Consider the following 19949-nt stretch of genomic DNA (forward strand, 5'->3'; position numbering starts at 1 on the left):
GTTGCGTTGCATATCTCCCATAGAAATTCATTTTCACTGTTAGTGTTGCAGGGAGTATCAAGTTAGTGAATAAATGCTCAAGCAAGATATTATTAGTATTCGGGAGGAAAAACGTACTGATTTGGAAGATGTTACAGGCTTTGATGGATGCTGTTTGGACTGAGATGAATTCATGCAGTAAAACAATTGCAAAGATTTTGGATGACGCATTCTCTGAGGTTCTTTAACTTAATGCTAAAAGGAGATAAAGTATGAATTAAAATAAAGTTTTAGAATTGTCCGGCAATATCAGAGTAATAGTTCGGATGTAATCTACTGTCACCTAAACAAAACACAACACTTTGCTAGTAAGATCTAAAAATTTTCTTGTGCAACGGTTGTATACGTCTTCAGCTTCTAGTTAAAAGCAAACTCACCGAAGTTTCTTACGATCTGATTATTAGATATCGACTAGGAAGAAAAATATACAGTAATCGAATCCAATGTTTCCCCAGACCATTTTGTCTTTTCATGCAGCATTATGTCTTCGACTTGTAATTACGAAGTCTTTCAGTGCCAAATGCGAATAAAATTGATGGCAAATACTTCGCAATTTTCACAATTCTCACAAGGAATGTCTGAACCTTCACGATTAAACTAAAAACATACAAACCAGTAGTCTCAAAGCCACAGTTAAAAAGCCGAACTGATTAAAAGTGATTTTTTAAATTATTCACCTTAACCATGAATTCAATTTCCATTATTTTGTTTTTTATGACCCCCAGTTTATCTTCGACATCTTCCCTTGCAGATGGCTGCAAGCGCCAAAAATGTGGTATATTTAATAAAATCTTTGAAAAAAACGGTTGAAGTCCACAACTTCAAACTGTTGCCTAATAGTGAGCGCTTATTTGGAGACGGTCATTTATACAACAGTCTGTTGTCCAACATATGAATTTCAACAACTTTATGCTTTTTTTTTTTTTTTTGGAATGACATCAGCTATCAGAAATAGAACTGTTAGAGGCAAACAAATAATTGGGATCCGTCATTCTGATTTTAACAACTGAATGTTAGGATAGGTGTTATTTGCTAGATCGTCGTAACGCTTTGCAGATCTGCGCGTCCCTCTGACAGGACAGTTTTTGGAGCTGACAGAACAAAATTCCGACCATGTAAAGTGCTGCTGCTATGGGTGATACCAACTCAATTTTTGTGATAATTATTTGGAAAGTAGGATCCCAACGAAATACATATAACTCGAAATATGTCGAGTTAACACTGACTTATGTAGATTTATGTATTTCAGTTTGATTCTAACCTGACTCCTTTTATCAATGTTCATTTCGTCATTGTGAACAGAAGGAATACTTTTCTTTAAAAAAAAAAAAAAAAGAAAAAAAATTAGAAAGCAGCTTAGCTTCTCATGCTAAGTCATTCACTTAAAAACAGCCAGTATTATCGCATCAGACGATATTTTACATAATAAAGAGATCCAATGTATCTTATTTTTTAAAGCAAAATATTTTACTCAAATGGTATCAAGCGTTAGTTTAAACTTGAAATAACACTCTACCAGTTAATAACAAGAAAGAAATAATGCATTGTAATGGTATATTAAGCCTCGCGATGCACCTGGTAACATAAAAAACAATCAACAGAATGCATGAAGGGAGGAAAACTCACACAGTATTCTGGGAATTTTGGAAAACATGTTGGAAAAAAATTAAAAGTTTGCCGTATCAGATTAGATTGACTGATTTCTGAGATCCGAACCAATTTTTTTATTGCAGTAATGTACTTTTTGTGTGTAAAGCTATCCTAAATTTTCATTTAATCAAACGTGGTCTTTCATGATTTGATGGGTAACAATTCTATCATTAAGATCCAAGAACGAAATCAAAGCATCTAAAATGAGATAATATAGCAACAGACAGCTATGCAAACATTCCGTCTTTTTTCCAAAATGGATAGTCTGCACTATCATTCAACTATCCTTGATGAAATTCCTTGACACAGCTAAGTCAAAACTCTTTTCAAGTCCAGTCTTACCTCAATCGAAAAATCATTCACCTTGATTAACAGTCTTTAATGATGACCGTAATAGCAGTTTTCTACGATGACTGGAAATCTAATATTATTTTTTAGTTTGATATGGTTAACAAAAATTTTTCGGTTTTCATTCATCAGGGAATAGTACTGTTGTATGCTAAAAACCGATGAAATAAAAAACAGCAATGTATTTGACAGTCGATAATACTAAGCTCTGAAACAATAACCAATTTTTAAATGAATCATGCATATGACTCATGAACATTTTAAGAAAAATCAAATAAGTCTTAATAGTTTTTTGAAATGAATCATAATTTGGATGGATTGCTGAGCACACTTACTGGTAAAATCAACTTTAAAGTAAAAACAGTGCTATAAGCAGCTCAAAATTCTTTTGTTTTGATGTCCTTCAAATATGTTTAATTGTCGACAAGATATTCTGAAGACTGGTACTGCAGAATCCGCTGGTGAAACGCCTCCAGAATAAATAAAACTTTTTTTTTTTTCCAATGAAGATATTACGTAGTAGGTCCATACAAATACAGTACCATCCAGTAAAAGTTTCATGAATTAATCAAATATATGGTAAACAGTTTCTATATAAATGCACTTCGTAAGAAAGAAGAGAAAACGAATGGAGAAAAGTCCCATTTCGATATGAAACAAAAAAACTGGATCTGGAATGAAGCGCATTCAACTGATATCACACAATTTCTGGAAAAGTTATAACTTGATAAGCGCAAATATAAAGCATAAAAAATTACAAAAATGTACTCAACACAGTACGGCAATTTTACAATTTCGAACTTCAACATTCGATAGTTTGGAAACGACAAAAAAAGAAATCAAATAAAATCTGAATACTTAATGCAAAAATTCAAAAACATGAATCCGGCTAAAGAATTACCCAATTCCATTGGAAGAAACAGTACAGAGCAGAATTTAACTCGAAATAAAAATAAATATAGGAAGGTCTTACATTAGAAACAAAGAGATGAAAATATTTAGAACGAAACAAAAGAAAACTTACTTTCTTCGTCATGAACTGGTAGAGAGCTTTACAAAACGAAGTAATTAGTTTAATTTACCTAACTACTTGCGATGTGTACTTACCACAATTCATGGTATCTTATTCGGCGCATTCTATTACGACTATTTGGGGGAGAAATATTCATGAAAGATGTTTTATTTCGAGTAGTTCGCAATAGTAAATGACGGAACATGAAACAGATTGTTTCTTGTAGCGACAATGAATACAAAAGTGAAGAATCAGAATAACTGAAACTACCGTGAGATTTGAGAAATGCTCCCGGCTTCGTTCGACCTGTAAAAGTTATATATAACTCAAAATTATTAGATAGAAAAAAAAGAAAAGAAAGGTAATGAATGCATTGCCCCTTCCTGAACATGAAAACTTCGAGTATTAAATATAAAAATTTCTAACAGATAATAAACTTACGATGTGCCGAATTTCAGATGTATTAATAGGAAAATTGAACCGAATAAAACGCAAATGCCACTAACGGTAATGTATGCAATACCCAAAAATCCACTTTTACCACCTGCCCAAGATGTTGTACTTATTATAAAATATTTCCGACCACCAAACACTGTTACTGGGTAATCTGAAATTCATTTCATATTGCGACTCGAAAGAAAAGAAAGGATCTGATATTTAACAAGGGAAAGAATATAAATATGCGATAACATTAAAGGGCAGTCGAACACTGCCGGCACTCCGCCATTTTGGCAGTAATAATTAAAGCAAAATAGAACCATTATGAAAATTCTTTTAACACGCTTCCACTAAATCAGACATTAATAGCCTACGCAATGACAAAGACAAAAAATACAGAAGTTTTTAATCTTTACGATGTCCACATAATACGCCGTATAGCGTTAATGTATTAAATTTGAATAATCACTGTTTGCTTTTCGATAAGAATAGGATAAGAGTTGAAAAACTAGAAAAAGATAGGCTTGGATGGGAGACATTAACGTACCATCTGAATGTAATAACTTCACCACCGCATTGCATCACTTTCTACAAAACTAATAGATTTTTCATAACAAAAATAACTTACTATTCTTGATCATAAGCTTGTATGTTCCAGCAGGTAAGCCATTTTTATATATTGAATTTTTGGAACGAACTAGAATACGATGCAGTTTCCTAAAATCAGGTAAAGCTGCTGTCCTCATCCATACGATGAAATCGGTATTTAAAAAGCCATTATTGTCAGAATGGTCCGGATCTAATTCATATATTGCCTTTCGCCAGTTAGGAGGTTTCACAGTATTCTAAAATCATAAAAATTCGTAAACACATTATCAAACGAGACTACGCAGTTACAGAATTATAATTGAATATTTCACCTAAATAAGAAAAATCTACCGCAAAAGCTTGCTTAAGATCCTTTCCAGGTGGATTCCTATATTTTCTGTTCTTATCAACCGGCCAAACAACACCTTTGTATGTCCAAGGCACTGACTCATTGTTGTCGTTACGAAATAATGTGAAAGAATCTGAAATTTCTGGGACGAACACAAAAAAAAATTGCGATAACTGATGTTTAAAAAGGAAACATTAAAAAAAAAAAAGTTCGAACTACTTTTCTAACCATTAAACATGGAATTGGCAACTGCACCACATGGAGCAATAATTTTCAGGCCTGATGACGTGTTCAAATATGCATATGGCTCACAGTCACCTACATTCTGAAATTTTGCATTTTTTTAACTCCCAACTCTGCATCCAGATTATGAAGAACTGCATTAATTTCTGTGTCTTTTTTTGCCATACTTCAAGCTGCAAAAATGCCTACCTGAAGATCACCCAGAAGCTGACTATCACTGCGACTTTTCATATACCGCCGATGATTTTGAAAATAATTGTCCAATGCGTAATAAAAATAAACATCACCCTGGAATTAATTTAGGATGCATAATCAATCAAGTAGGTTGGCAGTCTGAGTAATCACTAAACTACATAACGGAAATATATAAAACAAAAAGAAGTTAAAAAAAAAAAGTAGAAACCTGAAAATCGCTATTCAGTTTAATCACGAAGTCACAAGACTCATGTGAAGGTACACTGCAAGATGTATAATCTGTGATCGACTCTTTCACTACAATAATACTAATTTCAACCTGTGTATCCAATATTTTTAAGTCTTACACGAATTATAAAACAATCTCTGCATCTAAGAATAATGCGATTAAGAACTAGTGATTATTGCCCTTTTCGAGTTTATGATTGTCAATTTACCTCTTTCCTGGAAATTGAATACAACGAAGATCAACCTCATGATGGTAAATTGTATCACATACTAACAAAATCAAATTAGGATAATGTCTTGCCTCCTTGACTAGCTAATAGTAAAGCAACACCAATAGGCAGAAAAACAATGCCAATGCCAAAAACTGTTGGTATAACTGCTGATGCAGTTAGTATGGGCTGCCAAGCAGGTAATTTTTGTTGGCGAAGTTTTGTATCTGCAAATTGCGTCATTAAAACTGTACACCAGAAATGGTAGGAAGTTACAAAACTGAAGAGTGAACTAACCAAATAAATTGTGTTCCTTAACCTGATATTTCCTTTTTGAAAACATTACAGAAGGGAAATGTAATCGAAATCCACATTAACAATGGAATGTAGCTTAGCTAAACAAATAATTACTGCCCAACATGCACTATTCCAGAATACACTAAAAGTACTTCCCATCTAATATGAAGAACTGAACAACATAAATCTCACAGTATTGTCATCTTTTATAAATTTAAAAGGTTTGTATTTCGGTAATGAAACGACGGCAATGTGACCCGTGCAACTGGTCATTAAAATCAACCTTCAATCTTTAAAACCACGAGAAATTTCAAATGCAGCAGTTAAAAATTCGATGAAGCTGCAATTATATACAAGTACGAAATGTTCATGAAAAACAAGTATAAGTTGGTGCCGCATGTATGTCTGTAAATAAATAGCCTAATCCCACTACATTTCCCTTATAGACTATTCCTACTGCCTTTTTCATTAATTTTCTTTTAAAAGGGAATTTTTGTGTGCTGTTCTAACGCAGTCCGTATCTCATTACCACTACTAACTGGAATTTACCACTTTCCAGTGATTACTTTATTTCAATAGGTAACAATACATAGAGTTCACCTTACTACTCCAAAAGTCTCTGTGGATATGAAAAAGCCCTTTCCAGTATATAAAAAGCGCGCTGAAGAAAAGAGAAAAGTCTATCACAACGAACTTCATTTGTCACCAAACAGTCAAGGAAAATATTGATATTGTTTTTAGTAAGAAGAATTATTTTTCAAAGAAAGTTGTACACCTCAAAATTCAAAAAAAAGTTGCTTATAATTAGTGCTTAAAAAAGATCGTTCCCGTACCCAATGCCGTTATATTGCATGTGTTATGTTTTACTGAAAATCCATTCTTGGTACAAAAAAATAATGGTCACAACGAAACAGTGACCTGCTCACAAACTTCAACTTTTTACGGAAAAGGATAATCAAAATATCAAATTTAATTTTTATACATGCTACATCAACTCAATGAATTAATGTGCAGAAGAGATATCCAGTTCGATTATTGTTAGAGCAAAATTTGAATCTTTGCAGTATTGAATCACTCTCATCGTATGTGCAACCGAAGTGTTTGCAGCTGTTTAACTAATAAGTGCTAAAAGGCACAGAATGAAATTGTGATATGCTTTGTTTCTGATATGGGCTGCGGAGAAGTATGCTTAGAAATAAACTGGCTCAATAAACAACCAATAAGATGAAGAAACTGAAATTTCAATGCAGAGAAACACTGACCACAAGGTTTATTCTTCGATCTACTGGTTGATTCATTGCTATTGAGGATGGTAGCTGAAGATTGTTGAATATCCTGGAGTGGGGAATTTGACGCGGTGAGACGTTGTGGAATGGATGCCATTTCGAGCCTCGCATGGATTCTTTTTTAGAAACCAATTCAATTCAATATTTAATGCAGGAAATCCACTGGATTAGTTATTTACTGATACTGAGACCACTGCCATATATTAGTTAGACACTAATCTGCTCAAAAAAACGCATTTTTTTCAAGTTCAAACCTTTCTATTATGATTTCACAATTACCAGTCGGGATACTCAAATGAGAATAGCAATGTGAGTACATTGCGTAAAGCAGATAATGCTCACGGGGTCGTCGAAATCTGTTGAAAATCACAGATTTCACTGATAGTCTATATACATACGTCCTAACTTGAAAAGCAAATTTGCAATTTTTACGGAGACTTCACTGTCGCACATCGCCTGTACCTAACTAAGACGCTGAAAAGGAAATGAAAAAAAGGAGCACTAGTCTCTCACTTTCTACCACTGAAAAACATGGCAAGTAACCAGTAACCAGGCTTACGGGAACTCGTGGGATGAAAAGCAGTCATGTCGCGTCCCTGTTAAAACGATTTCACAGAAAAGCACTTGAGAAGGGGGATCTCGGGTAGGAAACGCTCGGGTAGGGCTACCGGGACAGGTGGGAGGGAATAAAGATGCTGGGCGAGAGTTTTTATGATGTGAACCTCATTTCCTTGTTTATCATTTATTTTTTCAACATTATGTAAAGCTTGTAAGCAGTTTGAATTTTCTTTTTGCAATACTCGCAGTAAGTTGTGGAGAAAAAGTTCTTCAATTCACTATCTGTTGAATTTTCTCGTACCAAATTCTATTTCACTTCCCACTACGGAAAATGTCGTCTCGAGATCGAAGTGGCGGCAGTAGCCGCGGGTTTAGGAATTTCGGGCATGGCGGACGGAGAGGAAGCCGAGGCGGAAGTAATCGCAGTAGTGGCTATGATCAAGGTCCTCCGGAACAAGTGACTGGTAAGTAACTATTCCTTCATTACTAACAAATAATTCAAATTGTTTTCCACCAGCAAGTATGTTGAATCATGCGGGTGGATATGATATATCATTATACGTTAAAGAAACAAATCGTAGGCATCTTCATTTCATTATTTCCTTCTATTATAAGTCACGAGAAAAATTTTCCTCTAATTAAGCAGAACCAAATCGCTGAAGGAATTATGGCAGAGGATTGGTTTTATTTTTTCTGACAGAACATTTTGTTTAATTGAATAGCACAACTGTTTGTTCTAGTAATATTTCTTTATAGAAATAGGGTATTTCACGCATACATGTGAAGATGATATCGTTTGTCACAACACATCGGGCAAAATTCCTTATTTCAATGCTGCGATCTTTTTCGAAAACAAAGAACAAATTGGCAAAGTTGATGAGATCTTTGGTGGTATTAAAGACAATGTACGTATGCCACTTATTTATTAAATTTAATTGGTGTATCTTAATTCAGTGTATGTTTTTACATGTTGTAATACTTAAAGTGGGTGGTTACTACAAATTCACGGCAAGTACTACTTAAATTGCAAATAGATTAGGAGACAAATAAAAAAAATGCAAATAGCTTTTTAAGCATTTCCAAACCTTGGCAGTCTTAACACTAGTAGTGTGCAACAAAATGCTAGTTTTATAAGCTAATTTTAGTTCTTCCATATATAGCCGTGCCCGGCTTTGTTTGTTTCGTGGTAATGCCACCGGTAGCATTTAATACAAAATGGGACGAGATTTCAGGGATTCACTGTGAAACTGCAAGATGGTATCAAAGCTTCGTCTTTCAAAGAAGCACAAAAATTGTTCATTGATTCAGGAAGACTTTTACCTATTGAACGATTCTTGCCGAATAGTGCAAATAAACGAGGGAAAGGACAAGTACGTGGAACTGGACGCGGTTAGCCTAGCCAGTCTTTTAGAAAACATTTTTAGCTATTGCATTGCCATAAATTTTAGCAGCTGCGGTCAGTGGAGTTTAATATGAGTTTTTGAGGTCATAAATTTACACGATTCTCCATGAATCTTTGTTTCAGGAGGTCGTGGTCGTGGTGGCAGTGATCGAAGTAGATTTCGTGGTAAGATTCATTTTTAAATTACATTGATGTTTTTCCATTAATTCTAACTATTGCTAGTTTTATTTGTAACTGTTATTCAAGGTAAAGGAGGAGGTTCATTGATCCGGAATGGTGGAAGTAATCGAGGTAATGGGGGCGACCGAGGCGGTTTTAGAGGTGGCAGTCGTGGAAGTTTCAGAGGTGGTGGAGAACGGAATGGTCGAGGCAATGGTTTTCGAGAAAGAGGTAAATACACAGTCTTTATCGTTAAGGCAGTGAGCTTGGCAATTTCGAAATGAAAAAACTTAGAAATCAATGTAGACAAATAATGAAGAGTAACTGTGATACCCGGATGTTGATATAGGTGCATCTGGTATCGAAATTGTTTTTCTTGACAGTATAACAGAGACTTTGTAGGCCTACTGAATCATTCGGTTTTAGGGCGAGGAGTTGATTTCGGCCATAAACGAAGTTTTGGTGGACATTCAGAAACAATCAGAAATAAAAGGATGAAGTTTGATGATTAGGCATATATTTGATTGTTTCAATAAAGTTCGGATATGCCACTGTATCGGTCTTTTTCCTGTACAGCAGCATTATCAATTGCTTAGATGTAAAATTGTTCCATCTGTAGAATGTTTTGCGTTGTTTTTTTTCTGTTGTGCTTATTTCAGGTATTCAAAACTAAAGATTGGTTCTGTTAAATTGTTTGACACATTGTATAACGTCATACTCCCTTTATGTTTTATTAAACGATCATTTAAAAAAAACGCTTCATATTGTGTAGTTCTAAAGTCCTGCCACTTTTTTTTTTGTCTTATACGTTACGTTCCTGAAGTTTACTTTTGTTTAGTTTTTCAAAATTAGGTTAAACGGTTGTTAAAAACACCAGATATTAAGATATGCTTTATGCTTCTCATGTTGTTGAGCACAAAATTTTTGTTTTGCTTGTTTACATATCAAAAGCTACGTTGTGGTAGTAGTATTTCCCATTACATATAAAGTGGGGTAAAAGATTTTAGGGGGATAGAGTGTTTGAGTACTTCCAAAGTCGGAGTTCTCATCATGAGACATCGAATTATTTGGAATGAGAAACAAGAGATTTGTAGCCAGTAATATATCGAGATTGTGACGAATTTCCGGTTCCTATCGGGTTTGTCTGGGAATTTAAAGGTGCAAGGAGAGTGCACTATCAGGAGTATGGAAGACTAGGGTGTGAGTAACGGTAGTGGTGATGTGCTGTGGATGACGTTTTGTGCGGTTTGGCTGGAGTTTCGCGTGAAATATTGTTCACGTGTTTACTATTACCTGAAATGTTTCTAGATTCTTGAGCATGGGGTGTTAAGTGTCATTTTGTGGATACAATTCAGCACTTTCGTGGTTTTCATAACGATTCCCTACTACCGTATTTGATCTTTGGTTGTCCAGAATGTTTTGTGGTAAGGTGTTGGAAGTGGCAAGTGGGAATGCGGTTTGTAAGATTTATATGAGGAAGGAGTATCAGCTGGACGATGAAGCTCAGTCAGTTTGTCAGTGCCACTTATATCATTCTATTGAAATCCACATTAGGTTACATCGTGACGTTACAGGCACGATGTCTTTTGTTGCGGGAGAGCTGTGGTTGATTTCAGCACCGAATGAGGGTTCGCCTCAGGAAACATGGGATAAATTGAATCGGACAACTGGGAATATGTCAGTCAACTATAAATTCAATGTCCCTGATCTCAAAGTGTGTTTTGTTTTTATGTCGTGTGGTTCCAATCATTTGTGTCAATAGAGGATAATCTTTCGCTTCATACGCATCCTGACCAAGTAGTGTTTGTTTGTATTAGAAGCAGAAAAAAGATTGGGGCTTGAGAGAATTAATTTGGTGCAAGCTTAGTTTACTCCTGATCGCCGTATTACCGTGTATGTTTGTGAAGGTGATGTCTTGCTGAGTTTTGGAAGGAATGCTTAAACTGATGGGAATTCTCATAATTATGCTTCAGTATTTACAGCTCAGTTTTTGAGAATTTGGAGATGATATTGATAGTGGTTGTTGATAAGCTGACTTAAATTTAATTACAGGTTGGGACTCTGGATCAGCTGGTTGGTTTATCTGATGATTTGGCCAAATTGGATAGTGCTGCAGAACAGTACGTGTGTGATTTTGTTTTGCCCTGTTGTTCCGCCATTAGCAGTTTTGCATTACTATAATCTATCTCTGATGTTTTTGTTTTAGAGTGACGCGGAAGCTAACGCAGTATTTTGCTGATGTCCTAGAAAATGAGCAGGACAAATTACAGGAAAATCTTGTCGTCAGTGGTAGTAAGCTTAAATTTAATCATCTGATTGAGTTCCAAACAGAATTATCCATTCTTTGTTAAGTTGCTTTAATTACTTGCGTAGGAATTTCCAAGTTTATAAGCACCCTCATTCCAAATATTTGGCCTTTCATTTTTCAGAGGACGTGAAAACTTATGTTACCAAGTTCCAGTGGGAAGGTGCAAAATATCCTCTGAAGCAATCTCTAAAAGTGCTAAGCGATATCATCGGAAAGGTAAAATCAATTTTTCGAAGTCAAATTTACAAATCCTTTTGCAAAAGATGACACTTTGATTTTCAGCAAATCACCCAGATTGATAATGATTTGAAGACAAAATCCACCACCTATAATAATCTTAAGAATAGTCTTGCAACAATCGATCGAAAAGCAACGTACGTTTTAGGCATAATTTGACTTTTGTTATTCATTGAAATTAGTAACCAGTAGAAGCTTTACTGTTCGAGAACAGCATAGTATTTTAAGGGAAAGTATGTGTTTGTAATTGAACTGGCAAATGGGTAAGGAAGGATATATTCGGGATGAGTGACGCCGTCTTGAAAGTCGGTATGGAAATTAGTTTAGAAGCAAAAAGCAAAAATATCTTTAACGTTTAATCATCGAAATGTCAGATACGCTTTTTAGGGGCAGTTTGTTGACGAAAGATTTGTCAGAAATCGTTAAAGCTGATGATTTTATCCTCAATTCAGAATACTTACAAACGTTATTAGTGGTTATACCAAAGTACGTTCCACTACCTTTTTATGTTTTCTCCAGTTGTACTCCTTTGCTTCATTTAAAAAAAAAACTTTTATTACTATTAACGCTTTTACAGTTTGAAAGGTACAAGCTTCATTTTAGAATATATGGTTTTTCTTTTTTATTTTCGTAGAAACGAATAGAGAAATCTCGATAGAAGCAATACCGATCTAATGGTTTGAGTTACTTACTTTTACTTTAACATATTTCAGTTTATAAAACAAGCTTATAAAGCCGTACATAGTTTTTTGCACTTCTTTTTAAACAGAACATTGGCAAAGGAATGGCAGCAGAAGTATGAAACATTGTCTGATATGGTAGTGCCTGGATCGAGCCGCTTAATTACCGAAGATGGAGATCAGATGTTATTCTCTGTTACGCTGTTCAAAAAAGTAATCGATGAATATAAAACACATTGCAGAGAAAACAAGTAAGTTGAGAAAACTGTATTTTCTTGTTCCTGTCAATCCAGTTTTTACTGTTTGAAATTTCTGGTAAAATAGAAGTTTCAAATCAGTGTTTATTATAGCATCTTATTTCAGGTTCATTGTCCGAGATTTCGTTTACGATGAGGAGTCCTTAAAAATAGGTCGTAATGAACGGGATAAATTGATACAAGAGAAGCAGCGTCAATATGCTCCACTTGTTCGATGGCTGAAAATCAATTTTGGCGAAATTTTTTCTGCCTTTGTTCATGTTAAAGCATTACGAGTGTTTGTTGAAAGTGTTCTCAGGTGAATAACTTGAGATTATTTTTCCGATCATGAAAACTTGAAAAATGGATGTATCAGTGATTTTGATGTAGATTAGATTTATTCTGTTAAACTGACATGTTATTCATTTCTTCTCTTCTTTATATCTTTAATCATTTGATGACTAGTCGAAAGGGATTGCAACATTAAATTGTTACTGCCCTTTATACGGAATAGTTTTTTTTAATGTTTTTTAAAATTTCATTTACTTTAAAGAGAAAAAAAGTTTTTTTTTTATCATACTTAACATACTGACATTTAGTTTTTTAGATATGGTCTGCCCGTAAACTTCCAAGCAACAGTCATAGAACCAAATAAGAATTCGCATAAGAAATTGCGAGCATCACTTCATAATCTTTATTTGCATTTGGATACATCTGCCGCTGGTCCAATTGAGGTTTTTTATGTTTATTGAATAATTTGTAATTTTTTGAATTATATTCATTATAGTTCCAGAGTAATTAAAGAATTTCCGCATATCTTTTTCAGGCTATCGAAGATAATCCAATACTGATGTCATTGGGCATGCATGATTATTATCCATATGTTTTTTTCAAGATAAACATCGATTTCAGTAGTGTGAAAAGATAAATGCGTAGTAACATTATCTTAAAAGTTCACTATTTTTATCCTTTTTTTCATTTGTTCTCTATCTGTTATTTTAGTGATAGTCGTTTATATCGTGGAATTTATATTAATTCTATGATAACTAGTATTAGCGTAGGGTTTAACAGTACTAGTATAGGTCTAACACCGTGCAACTGTGATACGTTAATGCATTCCACTGGTTGGTCATTTCGAAAATCTTTCCATCTGCAACCTTACGATCGATATATCCGTGGACATTCAAAATGATATGACTTTAATAAATAATTCTTAATCTGAGCTTTGGTAACTCGTAAACCATTTTAATGGAATGCATTGCTCATATCTAATTCACTTAATTTTTTCCCGAGATTTTAACGTTTTTCACGTCAAAAGACAAATATCTATTTTTATCATGTTTCATTAATAGATGCGCTCTTCCTTAAATTTAATATCTTCTGGGGTTTAATTTGTTTGTGTTTATTTTTGTGTCTCAAAAGAATTCATTATTGTTTCATTTGTACTACTATTCATTGCTTTTCACAGCGTTGCTATAGTGTGATAGTTTTATTGCAGTGTGTATTCAGTTTATGGTTAGTAAAATATTGTGGCACTTTTTTTTTCTACATATTCTTATTTACTGTGTCTTATTGTTCACCAAAAAACCGTCATAAGTAGACGGAGTCCGATATCTAAATTTACAAACTTTTTTAACGTCAAATATTGAATATATAAACCTACTTGTTATCAACCGTAAAATATTAGAATCATGAGATTAATGGAACACGTTGGTGTTGCATGCAGTAGGTGTTTAACATCCACATCATTACTCAATCTACGTTTGCAAGGTGTAGTGATGACAAGTAATGATACTTTCCGTAGAAGTTATTCTTGTAAGCTAACAATCAAGCAGTGAATGCTCATTAAATTGAATCTGCTATGCTATAAATGTCGATTGTTTCTGGATTTCCTGCATGTTTATAAAGTTGTATATTAGCATGAACTAATTCGTGGGTAAATTAGTGTGGACTCGAAGGTGTATGAAGAAATTTTCAATATTTGATAATTTTTGGAGCTAATTAAAAATCCAAACACTTCCTAATGTCTGGCGAATGCTTTGTACATTGTGAATACATAGCTAAGATATTTTGACATCATATATGAGGTTTAGCTGTCCTCATACGCTAATTTTAAATTAAAGAAACTGGTAAATATGGGAGAAAGGAATGATTCGTTCTGTGAAGGTTGTATTAAACTTAAATTTAATTTCATTTACTCAGATATCTTCTCGATACGTCGTTATACAGTGTGGTTGGGAATCTTCCACGTTAGGAACTCAGATGTGGAAAGTCGATTTCAATCGTTTGTTTGAGGTAATGCCAACTTTTTTTCAGATGGCAGAGATACAGTGCTACGAATTTTAAATCTTAACGGTTATTTGAGTAGGATCAGACTTCTTTTTTTTAAGGTAAATTAAATTGATGTAGTTCCTTAATGTTACTGTTTAGAATATTTTTACTTATAGAATTATACTAACAACCGTAGATATCAAGAGAGCACCGTTGCTGCTCTTCTGTTCGGTAATACTTCGTTGGCAGAAATAACAAACGTTTTGTTTGGTTGTTTATCAGATTTTGATGCCACATTGGATCTGATACGCTTCATTGAAAGTTCATTACCTTCAAGTAAGTCTGAAAAGTGTAACACAGAAAACGGATGTCAGGAGGTAAAGATGATTTCTGGGTGGTATCAGTCGACTGGCTGCCACAATTTAGAGGTTGTTTGAGGATAATTTTATTTTTTTCTCGATACTAAGCTTATAGATGATCTCCGTACATCACTGTATGAAATGCAGCACGTAGTCAAGCGATGATCGGTTGAAGAATAAATCGTATAGTTCCGATTTTCAGATGTTAGTTTTCTCGGTACATTGTCCCTCATTAATGTGGAATATCCTTACGATCTGAATTCATTAGCTGTATCTGTAGAAAGCACGGAAGGATTCTTGATGCTGTTTGCTGATACAACATCACTCGAAGTTCGAGACGTTGATAGCATTTTGAAATTGAATAAAGAGATTGCTTTGCGGTATTTCTTTTGTTATTTGATAAGTTAATTTCTGGGATACTATTTGGGGATATTATGTTTAAAAGTTGCAGACCGTCTTCTATGAAATCTTGTTATGATTTATTGGTCCGGACATCACTGTGGCTAAATGTAAATGTAAATATAAGTGGCAAGAAAAATCTTGACGAAGTAAGCAACGCCGTCCTTTCGAAACTGGATAATATTGAGTCCCTGTGTTTCACATTTTCGAATAATAGTTTTGTCTTGGGTGGAAATGAAGTAATCGATGCGAAGCAACTTAATAAAGAAATGCTACAAATAAGTGGATGTTTATCCAATGGAAAGGTATGTTATTTGAAGCGAAGTTTGCGAAGTTGTTTAAAATTTCACAATTCTTAAATTTTGTTTTGCGCTTTTTTCAAGCGCTTAAATTTCTATGCTTTTCAGAAATTCGTAGATTTTACACCAATGATACCGGTCAAGAAAAATTCTGGTGACTTTTTACCGAAGCTTGTTCCAATTGTAAAAATTAGGAAAGGTTTTGTGATTTGCGCTTATTTAAGTGAAAAAGTTCTAGTATAGGAGAGATGCAGAGATGCTACTGTTATGAACATAAGCTTTTTTTGATAGATCTACCTTGTTTCAATGAGATTTTGTGGTTAAAATTTTAAATTAACAAGGAGGATGAAAAGAGTTAGTTGTAGATTTTGCTGTATTTTGCAACGTGAGAGCCGTGATAACTTCGGTGGCTGAAATACAGTCCGATGATGGTCCAACAGATATTCTCATCCTATTGCGAAGAGCACTGAAACGGACAGTATATCTTACTGAACGGTGTTTGTGTGAATTTCTCAATTTTAATTGTGAAGTTGGTTTTAGGTCTTCAAATTGATTTATAGTTTTTTATGAAATTGTTTTTATTTCCCGCGAAAGCTCTTTCTGCATCATTTTGTTTTTTGACCAAGACTAATTAACACCTGTATCGGTAATAAGGATTAAAATTTCTATAATTATGTTTAATCAGTCTAAACGTTTTAGCGTTTAACAAATGTTAGATGCAGTGTATTTTCAACGAACAATGGGTTACTGTCAGTGGTTTATCCTGATATCCAAGATGACATGGTGTTACGTATGTTTTTTCCTACCTTTGTGAAAGGAATTAGTCAACTTTTATTTTGGTTCAGAACATATATCAATTCTTTTCTCATTTCTTGATGTATTTATTTTTAAAGATTTTTTGACTTTAAGGAAATTATCGAGCAAGACTTCATCGTATTTTTAATCTACCCTCTTACAAGCCGATCTTGAGGCCTGCTCAATCTCTTCAATTTAATCCTGAGGCGCAGAAAGTACTGCAGAATCCTCATTTGCATATCAGATCTTGTAAGAATTTTATTTTGATTTGTTTCTTGGGGTCGTTCTTTTTCTTGGAAATTTTTAATTTCTTTAAATATCATCTGTTGCTTGCTTTTCTTCTCAGTGATTTGCATTAATTATATTTACTTTTAAGTGTCTCACAATATGATATAAGGTATTGCAACTTCGGAAGTTAAATTTTCTGGTTGTTTTTTTTTTTAATTTAAAAATTTTATTGTAATGTCCTAAAGGCAATGGAAAACTTTTTTCCTTTTTTACTCGGTAACTACGCAATTAAAAGGCAGAGGTTGACTTTCTTTGTTCTTTCAGCAGAATAATTGTTGAAACTTCAACTTTTTTCTTCAAATATTGTTGTTCTTTACAGATAAACCAAAAGGAAAAGTATATATTATCAGTGGCTCTTATAACTACCACCACTACATGCAAGTTTGTTTTAAATTCATATAAAATGATGATTTGGAGTTACTTTAATGGTTTCTTCCATTAATTGACGTTTTTGAGTTGATAGAAATGGTAAATTATTTGAAAAAAAAAAAATGTAATTTTAACAGTAATTTCTAACAGTTGCTTGCAATTATATTAAGAAAAAATAACCAAATGACAAAAAAAACATCATTCAAAATAAGCATAAAAAAACAAAGAAATAGAATAAATATCTTACAAAACAAAATTAAAAACCTCATATAATAAATAAAACATAACGCTCAAATTCATTCTAAAAATCGTCGATAATCAACTGATATATCGTAATCTCGAGTATGTATCAGTTAAAATTAAATTAAAAAAAAATTTTTTTTAATTCCTTTCATTGTTAAACGTTAGTACTTTAAAGGACGGGATAAATGACAGCGGTTGGGGTTGTGCTTATCGTTCTTTCCAAACATTGTGGTCTTGGTTTGTTCTTCAAGGTTATATCGACAAACCTACTCCAACGCATCGTGAGATTCAGCAAGTATTTATCTTTTACTTGTATAAATTTAGAAATTTATTGCATTATTAACTTATGAATAAAAAGAAACGCAATACTGATCCACTTCCGTGTTTCGTAGGTCGTTGCTCCGTTTCTAAAATTCAAGGTATGATCTAAATTTTAAATGTGGTTGAAACTTGAGAGTTTGTACGATTGTGGCGATAAAGATGCGATGTTTGTGGGAAGTCAACAATGGATTGGATCTATAGAGCTTGGTTACTGTTTTGAAAATATGGCTGGCATTGAATCACGGGTGCTTACGACAAATTCAGGCACAGAAGTAACAGGAAATATTCGTCAGTTGGCACTTCACTTTAAAACACATGGTACACCCATTATGATTGGTGAGTTTCAAGAGTAGAAAAATAACCTTATTTTGAAAGTAATTTTGCTTCCATAAAATGTCAAGAATCAGACCTGTGAACAATCGTTTTAAAAAGTACTTACAATGACATGCAAAATCCATTGATAATAGTCTTACACTCAGCTCATTTCTACAGCTGGGCAAAATTACTTCGATCGTTTACCCTTTTCAAAAAAAGAAAATTGCATTCGAAACTTGGAAGTTTTTAGGTGGTGGTATGTTAGCTCATACGATTCTAGGTGTTGATTTCAATGAATCAACAGGTGAGGCATCATTTTTGGTTTTGGACCCTCACTATTCCGGCGATGAGGATTTGCATACAATAATAACGAGAGGTTGGTGCAGTTGGAAAATGCCGAGTTTTTGGAAACAAGAATATTTCTATAATTTATTGTTACCTATCCCGCCACAAAATGTTATTTAATTAAATGCTGTGTATATAGTGTCTCTCCTTGTTAGAACAGATGGTCTGAAGTCATGATTATAGTTCTCATGATTTTCTGATGAATTTTCTGCAATAATCTTTTGCTCTGTAGAAAGTTCTTGTCCTCACTACTTCCATTAAAATTAAAGATGTACATTCTTGAAGAATATTATTTTTCGATTTGTATAATTCAGTCGATGGTTCTAGAATATTTGTTTAATTCCCTTGGTTAAATTATAAAAGATTTCAGTAACTATTAATATTGTTTTTTTTTTTTTCTATTATAGGAATTGCTTATAGGATTATTTTCAGTCTTCTTGCTTTTCTTCACTGTTGTTTGTCGTGGATTCGGTTTATAAGCGTTATCACTACCGTTATCCTTTTTTCATGCTTTGCTGATTCTTCCAGTCGTAAGATGTAGCTGGTTCTGATGTGAAGTTTTGCAAACATTTGCACGAAAAAAAAATTATTTTTTTGTTCCATCATATTTACCCGTTGCATGAGGATTTTTATACATATTTGTTGTTCTATGTTTTTATAAGTTTGCCTAGTTTTCTCTCTGTTTTATTGGTATTCATAAGTATGTCAAGTTTGTGCCTCTCCAGTCATAAAAATTTACAGTCGTCAGTTGTATTTGCTGGAAGCTCCATAATTTTAATGCTCTCTTATTGTTAAAAATTGTTTTGTTAAAGATGGTGAATTAATTTCTATATTAAAATTACGTAATAATTTAGCAGCACGTTCCCTCAAAGCATTTATGTTCTGATTTGCTTAAAAGTTCAGAAATTAAGGCAAGTTTCATTAAATGTAAAGAGGTAGTTATATGGGGTTTAGTACATATTTTGCAATAAAATGTATATTTGTCAGTATTCCGTAAGTTCTGATAACGCGTGCAAATACTGCATAAGTATTGATGTTTTAATGAAGAAGGGACCATTTCTTGCTTACTCCATTAACGACTTCTTAAGACAAAATGTTATTCACACTGACGTGTAGCGGTGTTTCCGTGTATCCTGCTCTAAATTATTCTATTCCCATAACCAGGCTGTTATCCTTTTGATGGGCGTAATTTATGTTCAATTTTTTCCTGATGAGATCTCTCGAGAATTTACTGATTTACACTATTAATGTTCTTATGGTCCTCCACATTCACAAACATGTACTTTTCCTCATGACTTCTTTCATAGCTGCAGTGACAACTTCTTTACCTAAATCAATCCTACAGATTCCTCATTGAAGTAATTCAGTGCCTGTCGATTGCTAGACCGGGAAGGACAATAGTACAAAAGCAGATGCATCAAACTTCATCGTAATGCTTGTTAGTTGGCGCAGATCGTTTCAAAACCGGATTTCTTGTTTGGTC

General features: G+C 33.7%; 4 protein-coding genes across 4 annotated transcripts; 3 read left to right on the forward strand and 1 right to left on the reverse strand.

Annotated features, from left to right (window-relative positions):
• Window positions 1-3315: 3315 nt before the first annotated feature.
• On the reverse strand, window positions 3316-6979 carry Bm14002 (Uncharacterized protein; the record flags this gene model as incomplete). Its single annotated transcript, XM_043073724.1, has 9 exons — window positions 3316-3355; window positions 3491-3656; window positions 4116-4332; window positions 4427-4557; window positions 4653-4749; window positions 4857-4955; window positions 5071-5159; window positions 5392-5526; window positions 6859-6979. 9 exons carry the CDS (start codon window positions 6977-6979, stop codon window positions 3316-3318), a joined length of 1095 nt encoding a protein of 364 aa, XP_042929658.1.
• A 792-nt stretch (window positions 6980-7771) lies between these two features.
• Bm6988 (Uncharacterized protein) lies at window positions 7772-9513 on the forward strand (the record flags this gene model as incomplete). Its single annotated transcript, XM_001899240.1, has 6 exons — window positions 7772-7904; window positions 8197-8345; window positions 8673-8829; window positions 8966-9007; window positions 9089-9232; window positions 9428-9513. The coding sequence occupies 6 exons, from the start codon at window positions 7772-7774 to the stop codon at window positions 9511-9513; spliced, it is 711 nt and encodes a 236-aa protein (XP_001899275.1).
• A 902-nt stretch (window positions 9514-10415) lies between these two features.
• On the forward strand, window positions 10416-13390 carry Bma-vha-11 (Uncharacterized protein; the record flags this gene model as incomplete). The annotated part of the gene is made up of 10 exons (XM_001899239.2): window positions 10416-10715; window positions 11054-11121; window positions 11208-11293; window positions 11431-11525; window positions 11592-11683; window positions 11934-12032; window positions 12316-12477; window positions 12590-12781; window positions 13070-13196; window positions 13289-13390. The coding sequence occupies 10 exons, from the start codon at window positions 10416-10418 to the stop codon at window positions 13388-13390; spliced, it is 1323 nt and encodes a 440-aa protein (XP_001899274.2).
• A 1334-nt stretch (window positions 13391-14724) lies between these two features.
• Window positions 14725-18586, forward strand: Bma-odr-8 (Uncharacterized protein; the record flags this gene model as incomplete). Its single annotated transcript, XM_043073725.1, has 12 exons — window positions 14725-14757; window positions 14910-15069; window positions 15295-15472; window positions 15544-15796; window positions 15899-15989; window positions 16156-16319; window positions 16490-16580; window positions 16700-16834; window positions 17193-17254; window positions 17661-17780; window positions 17941-18142; window positions 18372-18586. 12 exons carry the CDS (start codon window positions 14725-14727, stop codon window positions 18584-18586), a joined length of 1704 nt encoding a protein of 567 aa, XP_042929659.1.
• Between the last annotated feature and the right edge of the window lie 1363 nt (window positions 18587-19949).

The sequence above is a fragment of the Brugia malayi genome, assembly GCF_000002995.4.
Source record: "Brugia malayi strain FR3 genome assembly, contig: Bm_v4_ChrX_scaffold_001, whole genome shotgun sequence".
In the NCBI taxonomy this organism is placed as follows: domain Eukaryota; kingdom Metazoa; phylum Nematoda; class Chromadorea; order Rhabditida; family Onchocercidae; genus Brugia; species Brugia malayi.